At 44.1% G+C, this 17,731-nt stretch overlaps 1 protein-coding gene across 8 annotated transcripts in view; it reads right to left on the bottom strand.

Annotated features, from left to right (window-relative positions):
* Positions 1 to 17,731, bottom strand: part of PCDH9 (protocadherin 9) — a 950,858-nt gene that overhangs the window by 764,111 nt on the left and 169,016 nt on the right. The window contains exon 3 of one of the 8 annotated variants that reach the window (XM_077344019.1): positions 16,201 to 16,221. The exons of the other annotated variants lie outside the window; for them this stretch is intronic. Within the exon in view, the coding sequence (XP_077200134.1) occupies positions 16,216 to 16,221 (6 nt within the window). The 3' untranslated portion in view covers positions 16,201 to 16,215. Of the gene's footprint in view, positions 1 to 16,200; positions 16,222 to 17,731 lie in introns of those variants that run through there. 8 annotated transcript variants of the gene reach the window in all.

Here is a 17,731-nt window from a genome sequence, read left to right as displayed (position 1 = left end):
CTTCTAGCATGTGGAAGTTTCTCTTGGTCATCTTGATGGACTTGATGGATCCCCCATGAAGATATCTAGTTCCTTTGCACCAGTAGTAGAAAGTACATCAGGAAGGGTGCCAGTTCTTTGAATTTAGCTACAATCTATAGTTTAGGATCCCATAGCAGACCCCCCATTGCTGTCACACGGTATGCCATTGCTTTCCATCACTGCAGCATCTACATTTTGCTTCTGAACTTCAGTAGAAATCAGCACCATACCAAGATCAAGAAAACTCACCATCAGAATACAAGACATGTGAACAGAATAGATCCCAAACAAACCCTGGAGTAATGGAGGTTTAGGCTTGCCAATTAATGCCCCCTCCCCAGTGTTAAAGAGGAACTTGGGGTTGCCTAGGGAGGAACTCTGAGCATTTTACAAAGTAGCCCCCGTTATTTACGCAAGTTTCTTCCCAAATGCATGTGATGCTTTGACCACTTCAGCAAAACACCAAAGAAAAGTTCCAGACGAGCGACATCCCTTTTGCGGTGCGCGCATGTTCGTATAATGTGCACCCTTTGCAAGAATCCCAGGGCAACTTCAAAAGAAGCATTTTCAATTGATTCTCAAAAGAGTGGGAGTCCGAGGTCAGACAGAATGTTAAAAAGACACAGTCATAAAAGGAAGTGATAACCAGCGCATGAGCAAGGATTTTGTTGGGGGTTGGCAGCAGAAACCTTGAGTAAAAAACGAATGCTTGACATGCTAAAAAAGAAAGAAGCCATTTGTCTTGGCGCGGGAGCTTGGATATGCAGACAGAAGCAGAGAGCAGTCAGAGATTATGCCAAGGTTAGAGTCTCAAGAGACAAGCAGGATAGTGAAGTTGTAAATGGAGACAGAGGGGAAGGGCAGGAGAGAGGAGCTGAGAGGAAAGATAAGGAGTGGTTTATGTTTACCGAGACTCTAAATGTCATATACAGCTTTTTTGTCGGGTTTTTTGATGTTTTCTTTTCATTTTTAACAAGTGTTCTAAAACACAGGCAACATTGAAAGCACTAGCAAAAGAAAAAAAAAAAACTTCCCAGGGGAATACTGTCAGGATTCCTGGATTCTATCCCCTCCCCTCCGGCTCTACCGGTGTTGACAAGTGTTTCTATAAGGAGGATAATGTTTCCCCCCCCATACCTTTGAGCCAGAGAATTCCCAGAGCAGAGAGAGTCTCTGAGAATTCTATGTGGTAGGCTGGCCCCAAAAAATAAACAAACAAGAACAGGAGCTTGGAAGACACCAGCTCAAATCTCACACTTGTTGAGAACCCTTTGGGATTTAACAAAGCTTGGGACAAGTGGCCTGTTTTCAAATGGCAAAGTCAAAATGTGTCAGGGACACAGCTTGTTGTTGGATTATGTATCTTGCGGTTCCCTTCTCACATGGAGTGGGATGAAGGATTCTCAAAAAGAACCCAATCTCAGCAATCCATGATGTATGAAGGAAAGTGAAGAACATCAGAGCAACCATGTTGGGTCAGGCCAATGGTCCATCCAGTCCAGCACTCTATGTCACCCAGGATCCATCAAGAGGTCTGCCAGTAGGGACAGAACTCCAGAAGTCCTCCCTAAAGACAAAGCATCACTGCCACAGACATGTGAACGTAAGAGAAGTCATGTTGGATCAGGCCAATGTTCCATCCAGTCCAACAGTCTGTCAAGTTGCGCCACCAAGAGGTCTACCAGCAATGCCAGAACTCCAGAAGCCCTCTCATTGTTGCCCCTCAGAGATCACTACCCCAGACATATTATTCTATCTATACCTTGTGGCTAATAGCCACTGAAGGACTTCTGCACCATATGTTTCTCTCTTCCCCTCTTAAAGTTGTTATTATTATTATTTCAAATGGCTCGTGGTGGGTTACAGTGTCTTAAAACCCCATTAAAACTCCCATTAAAAGACTTTAAAACCATCACAGCATGTCGGCGCAATAATAAAATCCCCTTCCTACCCCCCCTTCCTAAAAAGGGGGGGGGTGGAGGAGAAGGAGGTCAACGGTGTTCAAGAAGAAGCCCGGGGGAGAGCAGTCGATGTACCACAGCAGCCCCCTGGCGGAAGAGCTCCGTCTTGCAGGCCCTGCGGAACATTGAAAGGTCCCGCAGGGCCCACAGCTCTCCCGGGAGCTCGTTCCACCAGGTGGGGGCCAGGACCGAAAAGGCCCTGGCCCTGGTCGAGCTACATGTTGATGCATGTAGCTATGACCACTTCCTGCATTGGTTCATATGAAGTTTCCTCATACAACATCAGACCACCAGTCTCTCAAGGTCAATACTGTCTACTCAAAATGGTACCAGCTTTCCAGAGTCTCAGGCAGAGATCTTTCACACCACCTATTTCCAGATCCTATTTAACTGGTGATGTCAAGGTCCTGGAAAGCTCCCCCCATCCCCTCCCTGCAGTGTTGATGGACCTGGGAAGCCTACCTCAGGGGTAGTCAAACTTGTGGTCCTCCAGATGTCCATGGACTACAATTCCCATGAGCCCCCTGCCAGCGTTTTCTGGCAGGGGGCTCATGGGAATTGTAGTCCATGAACATCTGGAGGACCACAAGTTGAATACCCCTGCAAACATACAGATATTTGGGGGAATGGTGGGAATTTCTAGCTTGTTCCCCACTCCTAGAGTTCCTCACAGGACCTCGGCTTGTGCACATAACAGCACTGACCTATGTTGTTCAGTCATTCTAAGTAGTGCCAACATTGCTGTCAGAATTCACAAATATCTTGTTTGGTATATGGTTGTCTTGCAAAATTCAGGTGTGTTACAAAGAATACCACAACCTTCAGAATTTGCCCCACCCTCAAAATGATACATGAGGTATGGTCACTGTCCATGCATGGTGGATGGTCAGTGGACCAGGTACTCAAACCAGCAGCTTAGTAGATGAATGGGCCCAAGTTTTATAGTTAGCCTTATTCTCAACAGATCACCCATTGATCAGTATCCATTGTCACCAGATCACTTGACCAAGCCACCCTTTCTGCGGTGAGCATTTTCTTGGTGCTGCAATGGGTGCCATCAACACATATAGACCCGCCCACCCCCAGAGATATGAGAGAACTCTAAAATATATGAGCTACTTCTGAATGCTCACTGGCAAACCTTGTAAATGCTGAATGGATTCCAACACAAACATAGGGGAGTTTTTCGTCACTATGGATTACTGAGATAATGTACCTCAAGTACTCTGAACGCTCAAGTGCTATCTAACTGCAAAGTATTATTGGCAGGCATTGATTAGGTAGAGGTGCCAAAAACAGAGAAATACAGGGAGTTGTTCCATCAAACCAATAAAAAAGTCAGTCTAAACTAAGCTGCTAAAACTTTGGATTCATCAGATTAAGTGTGCCACAAAGTATATTGTAATCTGGCCCACTGGTTGTGGATCATGCAATGAACAATTATGGATACACTGCATCAAACATATTATTTTTATACTCAATGAGCTGCATTGGTCCTAGGCCCAAATCAAGTTGCTCAGTTGGCCTTTAAAACCATACATAAAGCAGGTTAAGGATGTCTGAGTAGGGACTGGGGGCAGGAACCACTGCCTGGCATGTGAACCTCCCTCCCCACTAAGATCTTCTAGAGCAGGGGTAGTCAACCTGTGGTCCTCCAGATGTCTATGGACTACAATTCCCAGGAGCCCCTGCCAGCAAACGTCTATGGACATCTGGAGGACCACAGGTTGACTACCCCTGCTCTAGAGGAGCTCTTTCCTGGAGGGTCTCACCTTTTGAAATTAGAAAGTTGGCAAACAAGACTGGGACTTCCTTAATGGTAAGGTCACCAGTTCCCCCTCGGCCACCAGCACAGGAAGTGGGGCGGGGTAGGATTACCAGATCCATGCTGGGAAACTCCTGGAGGTTTTGAGGAAGGAGGGCAGGGACCTCATTGGTGTACACTGCCATAGAGTCCACCCTCCAAAGCATCAATATTTTCCAAGGGAATTGATCTTTCTAGCCTGGAGAAGAGCTGCAATTTGGGGGGAATCCCCAGGTCCCAACCAGGTCCTCAAGGGGGGGGGGAATCCCCAGTCCCTACTCGGTGGTAGAATCAGTTTTATGGAATTCTCTCCCCTTTATTTCATTGTGTTCAAGTGAGGGCTTGTTTGGTCTCTGTTGCTTAGTTTAGTTTATGTTTTATATTGTTTATATGGTTGCTCTCCCCCACCATACATCTCCTCAGACTACTATTATTGCAAAGCTGAACTACTTCATACATTTCAAAATTATTTTTAACTTTTTAACTTTTTTTCCCTTTATACCTTTTAACTGTTCTTTGTACATTTATGTTGAATTGTGTTCGTGCAATATGATCTGTAAGCCATTTCTTAAATAAATGCAGAAAAAACATATTCCATATAATTATGCCATTAGTAATAACTCCCTCCCCCTCCTTTCCAAAAGGCCCTGCAGTGACAGGCCAACATGCAAGAATTATTTTGTAGAAATAATGTGACAGCTATTTGTCTAAACTGATTAGACTATTTGTATGGAAGCCTTCACTGTTTTACATACTGATGTCCAAAGTGTCCACCCTTCTACCCTAAGGTCCCCTCCAAATTAAGTATGAAGATCAAACCTAACAAACAGATTAACAAACTGTGGCTTTTAATCTTTAAAAAAAACCATTTAAAGCATTTCTAAACATTGAAATGGACTTTAAAATACAAGCCTGAGAGCTTCACGTGTTTAAATTGCAGATATCTTCTACTTGATTGGAACAAGACTATTATCTTGGGAAATATGCCCCATTCAAAAACATTTTTTTAGACTTCGGAGCTTCAGTCCAAGACTTTTTTGGAAAAATAAGTAAAATATGCTGTTAAGCCAGGACCAAATCATAGACACCCATGAAATTCAACCTCACGGAATTTCAAAGCAGAAGAGGAACATTTTCTCTAGGAGAACTGATCTCTGTAGTCTGGAGATCAGCTGTGATTCTGGGAGATCCCCAGGCCCCACCTGGAGGCTGGCATCCCTAAGAGGTATATTGGTTCCAGTGTGATATAGTGGTTAGCATATCATGCTAGACATGGGAGATCTGGGTTCCAATCAGCACTCTGCCACAGAAAGTCAATCAGTGACTTGGGCCAGTCATCCTCCCTCAGCCTAACCTGGACCACAGGAAGGTGGTTATTCGGATAAATGGAACATGGAAGGATAATGCTGCAAGTTGCTTTGAGGCCCTATTGTGGGAAAGCAGAATACCAATGTTTAAAGAAATAAATGGTCACATTCTGAGAAGAAGAAAAAGAGGAGGAGGAAGAGGGAAAAGGAAAAGGAAGAGCTGGTTATTATTCCCTGCTTTCCACTACCTGAAAGAGTCTCCAAGTAGCTTCCCTCCCTTTCCCCACAACAGACACCCTGTGAGGTGGGTGAGGCTGAGAGAGCCCTGAGATTCCTGCTCTGTGAGAACACCTCTAAAAGGGCTGTGAATAGCCCAAAGGTCACCCAACTGGCTGCATGTGGAGGAGCAAGGAATCAAACCCAGTTTGCCAGATTAGAAACCACTACTCGTAACCACTACACAAGAGTTATGGGGGGGGGGGAAGAGAGATAATAATGCTAGGTTTGAAGGCAAGGGGAAAAGAGGAAGAGCCAACAGGAGATTAATGGACTCAACCCACAAAGCCACAGCTCTCGGTTTTGCAAGACCCAAGCAAGGCTGTTAATGACATCCATTTACAGGGTTTCCATAAGCCGGAAATGGCAGCCCTGAACAAAGACAGACACACACGCAGGGGAACCCTCAAGAAATGGCAAAGGACAGGTGCACTCAGCCACGTGCACCAGCACTAAGTATGTATTTAATCACACTCCACCTACCCCAAATAGGAATCATAGGTGATCCTGTAAGCCAGGGGTAGTCAAACTGCAGCCCTCCAGATGTCCATGGACTACAATTTCCATGAGCCCCTGCCAGCAAATGTCCATGGACATCTGGAGGGCCGCAGTTTGACTACCCCTGCTCTAAGCAGCACTTTTGTTTGTGTGTGTGTATAAGGTTGCTGACTTTAGGTGATATATTGTGCTTCGACGTTCGCCTAATCAGAATGAAGTGCGCAATATGTAAATTGCCTAAGCAATTTCTTCCTCGGTTCGGAGAGAAAATTATTAACAAGCACTGCTGTTTCTGGTCCCCCCACTCTTTCTCTTGCTTGCTTATTCTTCCTTTCTCTCTCTCTCTTTCCCCCTGTCCCTTTTCAGAGTTGCTAACATCAGCTGCTTCGTTGAGGATTTCTCCTTTTTGCTTGGCTGACTACAAATTGCTCTAAGCTTTCCATTCCCTCTAAACCTGTTTAGCTGGGGGAACAGCTGCACTTCTCTGGGAAAATGTTTGGGTGCACTTGGACAGCGCTAACAAGCGGAACAGTCAAAGGTGGCCTTATCTTCTTTTTTTTTATTATTCTGTTTGGTGGGGAGTCGCATATACAGTATTATGCCGTTATATTCAAAACTACACTTGAACGAAAAATCATCGCTCGAAAAAGGAGCATTCCCCTGAAAATAGCTCAAAAGAGTTTGAGCCGTGCTTGGCCTGTGCCCTAAGGTGCCACTGGATGTCTCACTGCGCCCATTAAACTGGAAAAAAGAAAATCTTATATGTCAGTAAAGCGAGGCTATATTGGTATCTTCCCCACCCCCACCCTGTTTCCCAGTCTCATGAGTTTAATCACTTCTTTGCCCTTTTTCTTTTTCTTTCTCCAAGAAATATTCAAGGCACGGTGAGTGAACTAATCTATACTTCTCCAGCTACCCACGCTATCAAGAAAGACCAACATGGCTACCCACTTGAATCTATCGAGACAACAGTGAGATTTAGCGCATGACTTTGGAGCTGAAAGAGGTGTTTGGTCCTTCCATCCAGATGTTGGGTTGAGATTTAGGAGTGGTGCATGCAGAGGACAGAGTTGCTTGGTTTGAGGGCAAGAGGACAGAGTTGCAAGAGGGAACTTAGCAGGAATGTAATGCCATATCAGTACTTGTGTTTCTCCTAGACTATGTGCAATACCATAGAGTCATTCCCTGGATGGCCAACAATAGAGCTTAGGCCTTCCCCTGATGCTGCCTTCTGGCATACAGAGGGACAGAGCCTCTGAATGTGGAGGTTCCCCTCAGCCACCATGGCTGGTAGCCACCAATCATCGTTCTAGCCTTCTTTTAAAGCTGTCGATTCCTACGGCCATCATGACATCCATTGGCAATTAATTCCACATTCTAATCACTGTCTGGCCCAACACTAATCACTAAACCACCAAACACAATTCGTCATGGTCCAGTTTTGAATTTCTTTCTTCTCATCTCTTCCTCCTGGGACAATCTCCCATGCCTCTTAAAAGGATCATCGACCACCATATCCCTGTCCTTTAAAACAAATTAAAAACCACAGTTCTCAACTGCACCAGATTGGATTCAGATTCTATTCAGTAGAGCCTAACTGAGTCCCATGATCTAAGCCTATGGACTGCTATGCTTATGAGACAGATTATTGTTTTTTTCTTCCTAGCAGCCCAACTAGCCTGAACTTGCCACAGCTTGGAAGATAAGGAAGTATTTGGATGAGAGACCATCAACTAAAACTGGAGTTGTCACACATAGGAAGGAAATGGGAAACCTTGCTTTGTTGATCTCTTGCTTTGAAAACTCTACAACAGCGGTCCCCAACCTTCTTGTAGTCGGGGACCGTCTCCGAGGGTGGGAGAGAGCCGGCGGCCCGGCCACAGCAGCTGCACGTAAACGCGCACGCGCAGTTGCCACACATGCATGTTTTCGCCACTAGGTGGCACTAACGCGCATGTGCAGAACAGCCGCACATGCACGTTTTTGCCAGCAGGGGGCGCAAACGCGCATGTGCAGCAGCTCCGCGCGTGTGCGTTTGCGTCGCTGGCGTGCCAGCGGCCGCGCCTGCCTCTTCCCCCCCTCTCGCTGCGGGGGGGAGGGGAAGGCAGGCGCGGCCGCTGGCGGCCCGGTACCATGGCCTTAACGGCCCATTACCGGGCCGCAGACCGGGGGTTGGAGACCTCTGCTCTACAAGATTGCCTTGAAAAACTCTACAGGATGGGAGACCAGCAACAAAAATTGGGTCACACCAAAAACATTGATGGAAAACCACCTCTGTTGATCTCTTGCCTTGAAAACCCTACAGGATTAGTTGTGATTTGATGGCACTTTACCTCTATACCCTGATCTAGATGGTCCAGGGTAGTCTAATTTTATCAGCTCTCAGAAGGTAAGCTGGCTAGAATTTATTTATTTAAAATATAATCTAATTTCTATTCTGCCTTTCCCCGGAGACCAAGGCAGCTCACAACCATCAAGGAAGGCAATGGCAACCACCTCTGGCCTTCTCTTGACTGAAACTACTCATGGATGGAATGGTGCTAACTCAACAGCACCTTCTTCTTCTCCCTAGTTCAAGACAAGTCAGATGTATTTTAAAAAGCTTATCACAATGGTTGTTCATCTTTATGTGTGTGTGTCTACACCTGAACAAGGAAAGCTGAAAGGCAGAATTTGCAGAGGTTTTAACTTTATCAAAAAGCAATTAAAGTTTTCTGAACTAGCTGCCAAGACCCTAAGAAAGAGGGATAGCTTTGAGTGACCTGCTGATATTTTGGAGAACTAATCCTGCCATCATGTGTGCTGATTAATGCTCCACCAACTCTAACTGCATCGTTGTGAATAAGTATTGTCTGAAGGACTGGAGTCTTCAGTAATTCTGTCCTGTCACAGATACACTGGTGCTAGAATTCCCTGCTAGTCAGCAAAGCTCAAGGGTCCATCTTGGAGCAGTGGCTCAGAAGCCATCAGTTGAGGTCCTGTCACAACAAGGTAGAGGAAGACTGGCTGAACACCCTTCTCAGCTACTTTGACAGGGAGGGAAGAAGAATGGCAAGCACAAGATTCAGATGTTGTCCTTAAAACTTTTTAAGATAATTAACTGATTGTTATACCAAGCCAGCAGTTATAGCTGCCAATCCCTAGATGGGACCAGGAGATATCTAGCGTTTCCAACTGATCTCCAGACATCAGAGAGTTCCCCTGGAGAAAATGGCTGCTTTGGAAGGTGGAACTTACAGTATTATATCCCAGTGACAATTCTCCCCTCCTAATAATCCATTCCTAAATATATCCCGGGTGAGAGGACACCTTCTCTACAATGAGAGAATAATTAATCAGTTTCCACTAGATTGAGTAGAACTTTCAAAAGGATTTTGTTCCGTTTCAAATGAGGAGTATGGCAGAAAACAGTTGGCTACCACTGATGTACAGACATCCTCATTATGACTCAGATTGGACCTTTGGTTGAAATGCAGTCTGTGCATTTGAATAAATAAATCATACGCATAAATATTACATAGGGGGAAAAAGCTAGCATCAGAAAAAAAAAGTGAAAACGGCATCGTCTTCCCACCAACTTTGCCCTGAATAAATCACTCGCTAGCGACTCCGAGTTGGCTCATTAACTTTCAAAATGTGCAAACTTTAGCTCTTAGCAGACCATGAGAAGAGCACAGTCTAGGACTGGCTTCAAGCCCAAGAGGTGATGGGTTCTCTTTAGTAATGCTGGATTACAAAGAGCAATATCCGTAAATTTGGACATACTCAGCCATTTTTTTTTAATGGTATCCATAATTTAAGGGTGTCGATAAATATAACATACAGGGTTGGATCCTATGGATTCATTCTGCTATCAGTCGAATCTTCTTTGGGTGCAAGGTGCCTTCTCCAAACAGAGTAGGTTCTCAGTGTCTTTGAGCCTGCGGCACCTTTTGAATTCTGACACAAGGTGGTAGGTACAACCTCAAAATGCCTACTATGGAAGGAAATCTAAGTGCAAGAAACCAAAGTGCAGATGCCACGTTTGTGTGTATCTACATCTATAAGAGCATCTTGTGGCGCAGAGTGGTAAGGCAGCTGTCTGAAAGCTTTGCCCATGAGGCTGGGAGTTCAATCCCAGTAGCTGGCTCAAGGTTGACTCAGCCTTCTATCCTTCCGAGGTCGGTAAAATGAGTACCCAGCTTCCTGGGCGGTAAAACGGTAATGACTGGGGAAGGCACTGGCAAACCACCCCGTATTGAGTCTGCCATGGAAACGCTAGAGGGTGTTACCCCAAGGGTCAGACATGACCCAGTGCTTGCACAGGAGATACCTTTACCTATATCTATATATCTAGAAGAAGAAGAGTTAGTGCTTATATGCCGCTTTTCTCTACCAAAAGGAGTCTCACAGTCGCCTTACAGGTCTTCCCTTTCCTCTCCCCACAACAGACACCCTGTGAGGTAGGTGAGGCTGAGAGAGCCCTGATATTACTGTTCCATTAAAACAGCTTTCTCAGTGCTGTGGTGAACCCAAGGTCACCCAGCTGGCTGCATGTGGAAGAGGAGTGGGGAATCAAACCCAGCTTGCCAGATTAGAAGTCTGTGATCCTAACCACCACACCAAGCTGTCTTTCTCTGTCTCTCCCTCTCTCCATCCATCCCTACCCATCATCATCATCATCATCATCATCATCATCATCTACCTATTTACCTATCAATCAAATTTATTTGAGGCCATAGACCAAAGATAAAATATTTTATCAACAGGGTAAACATATAGAAGGATAATATCAATGTTTATGGATAATTATCAGAATCAAAATAAAACTTATAGTATGTGATATATAGAAATATAACTAAAACCAGACATTTAAAAGATCCTTGTAATTTGATATTTGGTCCCTTGTGAGCTGAATATACTGAGGCACAAAACTTTCCAATACATCTCAGAATTGAAGAATTTTCATCTAACAAGGGTTATTCAAGACATACTCTATCACAAAGTCCTGAAAGCTTGTTTAATAGTGGCAAAGTAGTGCTATGTCATGGCTGATTGTGGAGGGGGCAATGGGGGTGGGACGTACTCCCTGGTCTCAATTTCTCCAAGGGAACGTGGGCAAATCCTCTCAGAGAGTGAAATCCTATTATATTTGCAATCCATGATGGCTGAGAGAGAGAGAGGGGGGAGAGAGAGAGAAGGAGAGAGAAAGGACAGATGGATGGATGGATGGATGGATGGATGTCTGGAGAGAGGGAGGGAGGGAGGGAGGGAGGGACGGACGGATAGACAGGGAAAGAGAAGTGAGAGGGAATAACATTAACACAGTGGTTATAGCTACCATGGAAACAATGTCACCCAGTCAGATATTCAATCAGAAGCTCTGTTGGGCAGGGGCACCACCTGACACTGCTGACTTTCTCAAAACAATTGGAGAGGGCCTCTGACACCTGAAGATGTCACCAGTAACACAATGAATCCAAAGATCTGTGATAGTTGTGCCCCACAGTAACTATCAGAATGCATTAACATGATGTCCCTTTCACGCCATGCATGCAGAAAACCTACACCAGTGTCAGTGTTCATACAACCCAACCTGAGCACTAAAAATAACAAGTCAAGAGACAGAGAGGGCCTAACCAAAACACTTTGCAATAGTTCTATTCTTTGCCTGCCACCTGACAGGTTTACTTTGTGTGCAAGTTCTCATGCAATTCTCCCTTCTCTTTGTGCGTGCATAATTCAGCGCCAATTTATAAAGGGGATTTGCGGACTGTGTACATATCAACATTTAATTTGAATTTCAAAGAGCTCCTAGACAGTACAAAAACTATTTTCGAAGATCTTTCAGCTGCAGCCTACCTGCTTCCAGGTTCATTTCTGCACGCTGGGCTCACCTTCATGACTCACACGTCTGACGGCCTTCATGCATCAAGGTGATCCTGTGTCCTTATAGAGCTCCTCTGACATTCTCCACATCCCCCTAGGGCAGTTTCTTTCATTGCTGCTCTAAATTCTAAAGCATGGTTTCTACAAAGGATTGCAGAGGAGTCCTCCTTTATTATATTTCAGAAAGACACAACTATTCTAAAGGTGGTGGTGAAACGGGCCATCAAATCACAACTAACGTATGGCAAACTTTTGGAGCCTTCAAGACAAGAGATGTCCAGAAATGCTTTGCCATTGCCTGTTCCAGTATAGCACCCCTTAGAGGTCTCCCGTCCAAATACCAACCGGAGCTGACCCTGTTTATCTTCTGAGATGTGATGAGATCAGGCTAGTCAGGGGCTTCCATGTCAAGGCAGTTTCCCAAAGGATCTTCATAACATTTGCAAGTTTGGAATGCCTTTCAAGTAGAGCAGGGGTAGTCAAACTGCGACCCTCCAGTTGTCCATGGACTACAATGCCAGCAAACGCTAGCAGGGGCTCATGGGAATTGTAGTCCATGGACAACTGGAGGGCCGCAGTTTGACTACCCCTGATGTAGAGGACTACTCAGGCTCCAGTTTTCCATGGAAATTAGATGGGACAGGGGGGAAAATAGATATGACCCACTCTTCTCCAAAATGGGGAAACTCTCAATCCTGCACTCAACTATGTTCTTCAGGCCAGTGTTAAGTGGAGGCTTGTGACTGCAGTTATGGGAGTGAGAGCCCTATGAGCAAACATTTCATTGCACTTGATCATTAATTTCTACTGAATATTGAACAAAGAGCGTTGTGAGCGATTGAGGCAATCAGCGCCAATGAGTAAATGATAGTCTCAAAATTATACGGAAACTGAAGAGTGTCCTTATGCAAGGAGAAAGATTTAGTGCCGTCTCATTACTAGGCCGATGCTTCAATGGCCTCACAACTCCCTGCTCCCCCTTGCTTCGCTTCCACAAGACGTTTAGCAAGCACTGTCCGAGGAAAGGAAATCAGTGAGCACGCAACAAGATGGAGTGATATTTTCCAGTAAGTGCCTTATAAGGCCAGCTCCCCCTCTTTAAAAAACGACCATCTGCCTATGGAACTTAATGGTGAAGGATAAACCCCTCAGCATATGGTTTAATTGGCACACTGAATCAGTATCAGACAAAATGAATTGCTTCAATTTTGTGGTCCTGAGGTAAAACTTTTTTTTAACATCTTAAGCTGTCTTGATCCAGTGATCTTGAGCAACGGATAAGGAATTGTTTAAGGAAACTATGGCGGAGAGCAACTTAGCCACTGACAACGTACTCCTTGGCACTCTGTTGACGGATAGAAAGCCAGGGAGTACGTTGGCAGTGGCTAAGGTGCTCTCCACCATAGTTTCCTTAAACAATTCCTTAAGCAATTAAACAATTAAACAGGAGACTACGTTGTCTTTTAATACAGTAGGGAAGAAGAAGAAGAAGAAGAAGAAGAAGAAGAAGAAGAAGAAGAAGAAGAAGAAGAAGAAGAAGAAGAAGAAGAGTTGGTTCTTATATGCCACTTTTCTCTACCCGAAGGAGGCTAAAAGCGGCTTACAGTCGCCTTCCCTTTCCTTTCCCCACCACAGACACCCTGTGAGGGATGTGAGGCTGAGAGAGCCCTGATATTCCTGCTCAGCCAGAACAGCTTTATCGGTGCTGTAGTGAGCCCAAGGTCATCCAGCTGGTTGCATGTGGGGGAACGCAGAATCGAACCCAGCTCGCCAGATTAGAAGTCCGCACTCCTAACCACTACACCAAACTGACATTTAGTTAAAACAGGGGCAATCCATAGTCCACAGTAAAATTTGTAGTAAAGGCATTCCAACAGCATGTGGGTCAGGGAGTCCACCTTTTCCAAATCACGCTGGTAAAGCCGATCTGCATAACGGGAATTCCAATATTTCTCATGTAGAACTGCTGAAGGGGCAGCTTTCAAATGTGTGAGCAGGAATGTTCTATGGCCAAACTGTGGCTCTCCAAATGTCCATGGACTGAAATTGCCATGACCCCCTGCCAGCAGTTGGCAGGGGCTCATGGGAATTGTAGTCAATGGACATCTGGAGAGCCACAGTTTGGCTGGCCCTGCTCTATGGTAATGAAGAACTGTTAGGCATTTAGGCTGGGAGATGGAAGGATGCCAAAAAAGTGAGTGGACAGTCTCCAAGCTCATATAATTGAGCTGAGGTAGTCTAGTTCCTTTATGTGATTCTTGATAATTAGTAAGGATTAGATTTCTCAGTGCTTAATATATTGTTGATTGCTCAACCAAGACAAGATAGTTTCCATTCTATTTCTTGCATTCAATGGGAATAGAATTGATTTTGATTAAGTTCATAGAACAGTCCATGCAAGGCTGTTTTTGGCTCAGGGCTAGAAGCATTAACTATTCTGCAACCTGATTTCTACCCATCCATTATGGAACTATTTCTCTCCATCAATGGTAAACTACCTTGATTTCTTAATACAGTAGCAACCACTTGTAATATGACCCTAAGCATACACCTATGTATATCTCACTGAGTTCACCTGGGGCTGACTTCCTAGAAAGTATGGATTTGATTTGATTGATTTAATTTAATACCACCCTCCTGGCAAGCCGGTGTTCAGAGACATAGATATAAATACAATAAATGAACCAGTCTCGCTAAGGGTCTTAGCTAAGTTCCGTTCCTGTTACATTGTTTAAGATGACTGAAACTGTGTTATTTAGATTATTGTTGTTGTTGTCAAGCGTAGTAAGAACTCACAACAAGCTTCTTTAATAAAGTAAGCGTTTATTGAGAAAGTACTTCATACACCTAAACTAACAAAGTCAAATCTGCCTGAGGACAGATTTGCCTTCCCTTATCAAGGCAGTTCTCCCGCCTAAAACTTGAAAGTTCCCAAGGGAGGGGGAAAGGAGTCAACAGGTGCCATAAAACACAGTGTTACAATTCGCACGTCCTTGGTCTTCTCCGGAGACAAGATAAGATGTTATGGTTACAAAAAGCAAACCCGGCCAAAAGGTTCAAAAGACAAATAATTCACAGCTCTCTGAGATAACAGGGCGCACAACATAGTTTCAGTTTCAAGCAAGCATGCAAGCATAATATATGGGCCTGGGGCCTAAAGTACAAAGCAAGGAAAAAAGGTTAAACAAATAATCATGGAGAGACTCATGCTAACTCATGGCAGGATCCAGCAGCAATCCTGACAGTTGTATTTGTTTATGTTATGTATTAATTTGTTCCATGTATCCCCCCCCATGTTGCATGTAAACCGCCCTGAGCCATATGGAAGGGCCGTATAAATAAATAAATAAATAAATAAATAAATAAATAAATAAATAAATAAATAAATAAATAAATAAATAAATAAATAAATAAATAAATAAATAAAATCATTTAAATTAAAAGTATGCAATTAAACAGTTTGTCTATGTAAAAGCAGATAGCGGCATTCACATTCAAAATATTTATATCAGTGGCCCAGTTGCCAGAATCTCCTCTGATTTCATCTCAGCCTGATCAGGGTAGCTTGACAAAACCTGAAATGCAGGACAGGAACCCAAAGGTTAAGTAACCATAGTATACATCAGGCTTTCTTAACTTGGGTTTCATGAAACTCTGGGTTTCCTGATGCCCTGGAATGGTTTCCCAAATGGGTGGGTGTTAATTAAACTTAAATACTGTACTAAGCTTGCTAATGGGATTCTATCTGTTACTATCTTTTTAGATGAATAATGTGCATTTCATCGTGAAGGCTTTTGGCCAATACAATGACTGTTTATGCACTTGGAACTTCACTGCCCCAGCTCCCATGCAGGAGTACAAATTGGGGGTGAATGAGGTGCACCAGGCCAAATGCTCCCCATGTGGGTGCAGGAAGAGGTGGGGCAACCTGGCAAAATTTAAACTCCAGCCTGCAGCCTGGCATGAAACCTCCAGTGCGTAAACGGTTAATAACATGTATCAACCCACCTACCTAATTTTTTATGTTTTCTAAAATTTGTTAAACATTTATCAGTTGATATGACCACATATGTTCATGTTGATATTCCTCTCCCCAAATGGCCAATGATTGGCCTGGGAAGGGGAGGGGTCCTGGATGGGCATGTAGACAGCTATGCCTCCCAATCATATTCTGCATGGTTGTGCTGTTTCTCAAAGCCTGAAGAATGATTCAGGAGTTTCTAAATGGCAAAAAAAGTTGAGAAAGGCTATATATCAACAAGGTGAAGTTACAACTCCAATTTCCATGAATCACAATAATCGTTACACATGTATACTAACCAAACTTGAACTATTGGCATAACATATATTTTTTAGGCCAGGCAGGTTGCATATGAGTCCTGAAACTGGTCAAAAATATACTGATGTGAGAAGCCCGAAATGCAGTCCGTGCAGTTGAAGTTTCTCCACTGCTGCTGGAATGATCTTTGGGAGATCCATTTCACTGCTGTGAGAAAAACAGGGCAACAATGAATTAGTGTCATCCACATATGAAATTTACCCCCGTGAAGCTAACAACTGTCAGTTGTCTGAGGTGGCCGCAGCAATCTGTTCAGTCAGTCGCCTTGGGCAAGATAACTTCTGACAACACCTGACCAAACCATGGTGTGCTTTTCATGGGATTAAGCCAAAATGAATTAGAATTAAGACTCTACTTGAAACTGCTGGCCATAATGTTACACTCTGATAGTACTGCTCAGCGTAGCACTGCTGTTTCCTATCTCCCTCTCTCGTTAACAGCGCAATCCAAAGGCATATTGATCTTAATGGGCTTCAGAACGGGCTATCCAGTGTTTGTGACTGTGTCATTCATCTGCTACCATCATCAAATAAAGCCATAGATATTGTTTGTCTCTCTCCAGTTCATCATTTTTTTTTATACTTAAAGAATTCAATTAGCATTTAGAATTCCTTCCAGTAACTGGTTATGGAATTGTGTTATCATTGTGACTACATATTTATTTATCATATATATGGTGTTTGTGTCGTGTGGCCAGGATATTTGAGGATTGTCTGGTAGCCAGGCAAGGGACATTTCAGAGGTGGTTTGCCAATAATTGCCTTCACATCCCTAGAGTTCCTTGGAGGAACTACCACCCAAAGCCTTTGAGGTCTCACGTCTAAATACCAGCCAGAGTCGGCCCTGTTTAGCTTCCGCGATTTGATGAGTTTTTTTCTGAGCTACCCAAGTCAGGGCTATGGGGTTACAGAAAATGACCTTTAAATACAGTAGCAGAGTGCTACTGTCTTTGGTCCCTTCATCCGTAACCAATATTATGAGGAAACTGAATACAGGTAGGATCGTTTCAGATGTAACACCAAGTCAGGGTTTATATTAACTCCGGGTACCCAGAGCTCATATACAGTCACTCAAATCTTTGTCTGGACGAACATTCACTTCCTGGAGCAGACCCCCTCATGCCCTGTGCATTTTTTTCATTTTTATTTTTTGACAGTTTAGCCTGCCCTTTCCTGAGGGGTCAGGGCAGGTTACTACAAGCAAAGAGAGAGAGAGAGAGAGAGAGAGAGAGAGAGAGAGAGAGAGAGAGAGAGAGAGAGAGAGAGAGAGAGAGAGAGAAAGACAATTCTATAAAATATTTCACATATAAAATCTTATTTAAGTTCTAGAAATATAAAATCCAAAATAAAAACCTGATGACAATATAAAATATGGCATTGCTTGTCCCAGTCCTGCACCTTGCCCATTTCAGTATTTTGACTGAGCAGAGAGAGGGACAACAGGAGAGAGGGATGTCAATTCTCTGGCTGGGTTCACTAGATGGAATTGGACTGGGAGGCCCCAACCCTAGGCCCAGTGGAACAACTCCTTCTTATTGGCCTTGCAGAATTGCTGAAGGTCCTGCAGGGTCTTGTTCTCCTCAGGCAACGGGATCCACCAGGCTGGGAACAGGACTGAAAAAGCCCTAGTTGATTCCAATCTGAGGATTTGGATTGCT

This window comes from Paroedura picta, chromosome 6 (assembly GCF_049243985.1).
Source record: "Paroedura picta isolate Pp20150507F chromosome 6, Ppicta_v3.0, whole genome shotgun sequence".
Classification (NCBI taxonomy): Eukaryota; Metazoa; Chordata; class Lepidosauria; order Squamata; family Gekkonidae; genus Paroedura; species Paroedura picta.
The sequence above is the reverse complement of the archived record's forward strand: the minus strand, read 5'-3'. Positions and strand labels throughout refer to the sequence as shown.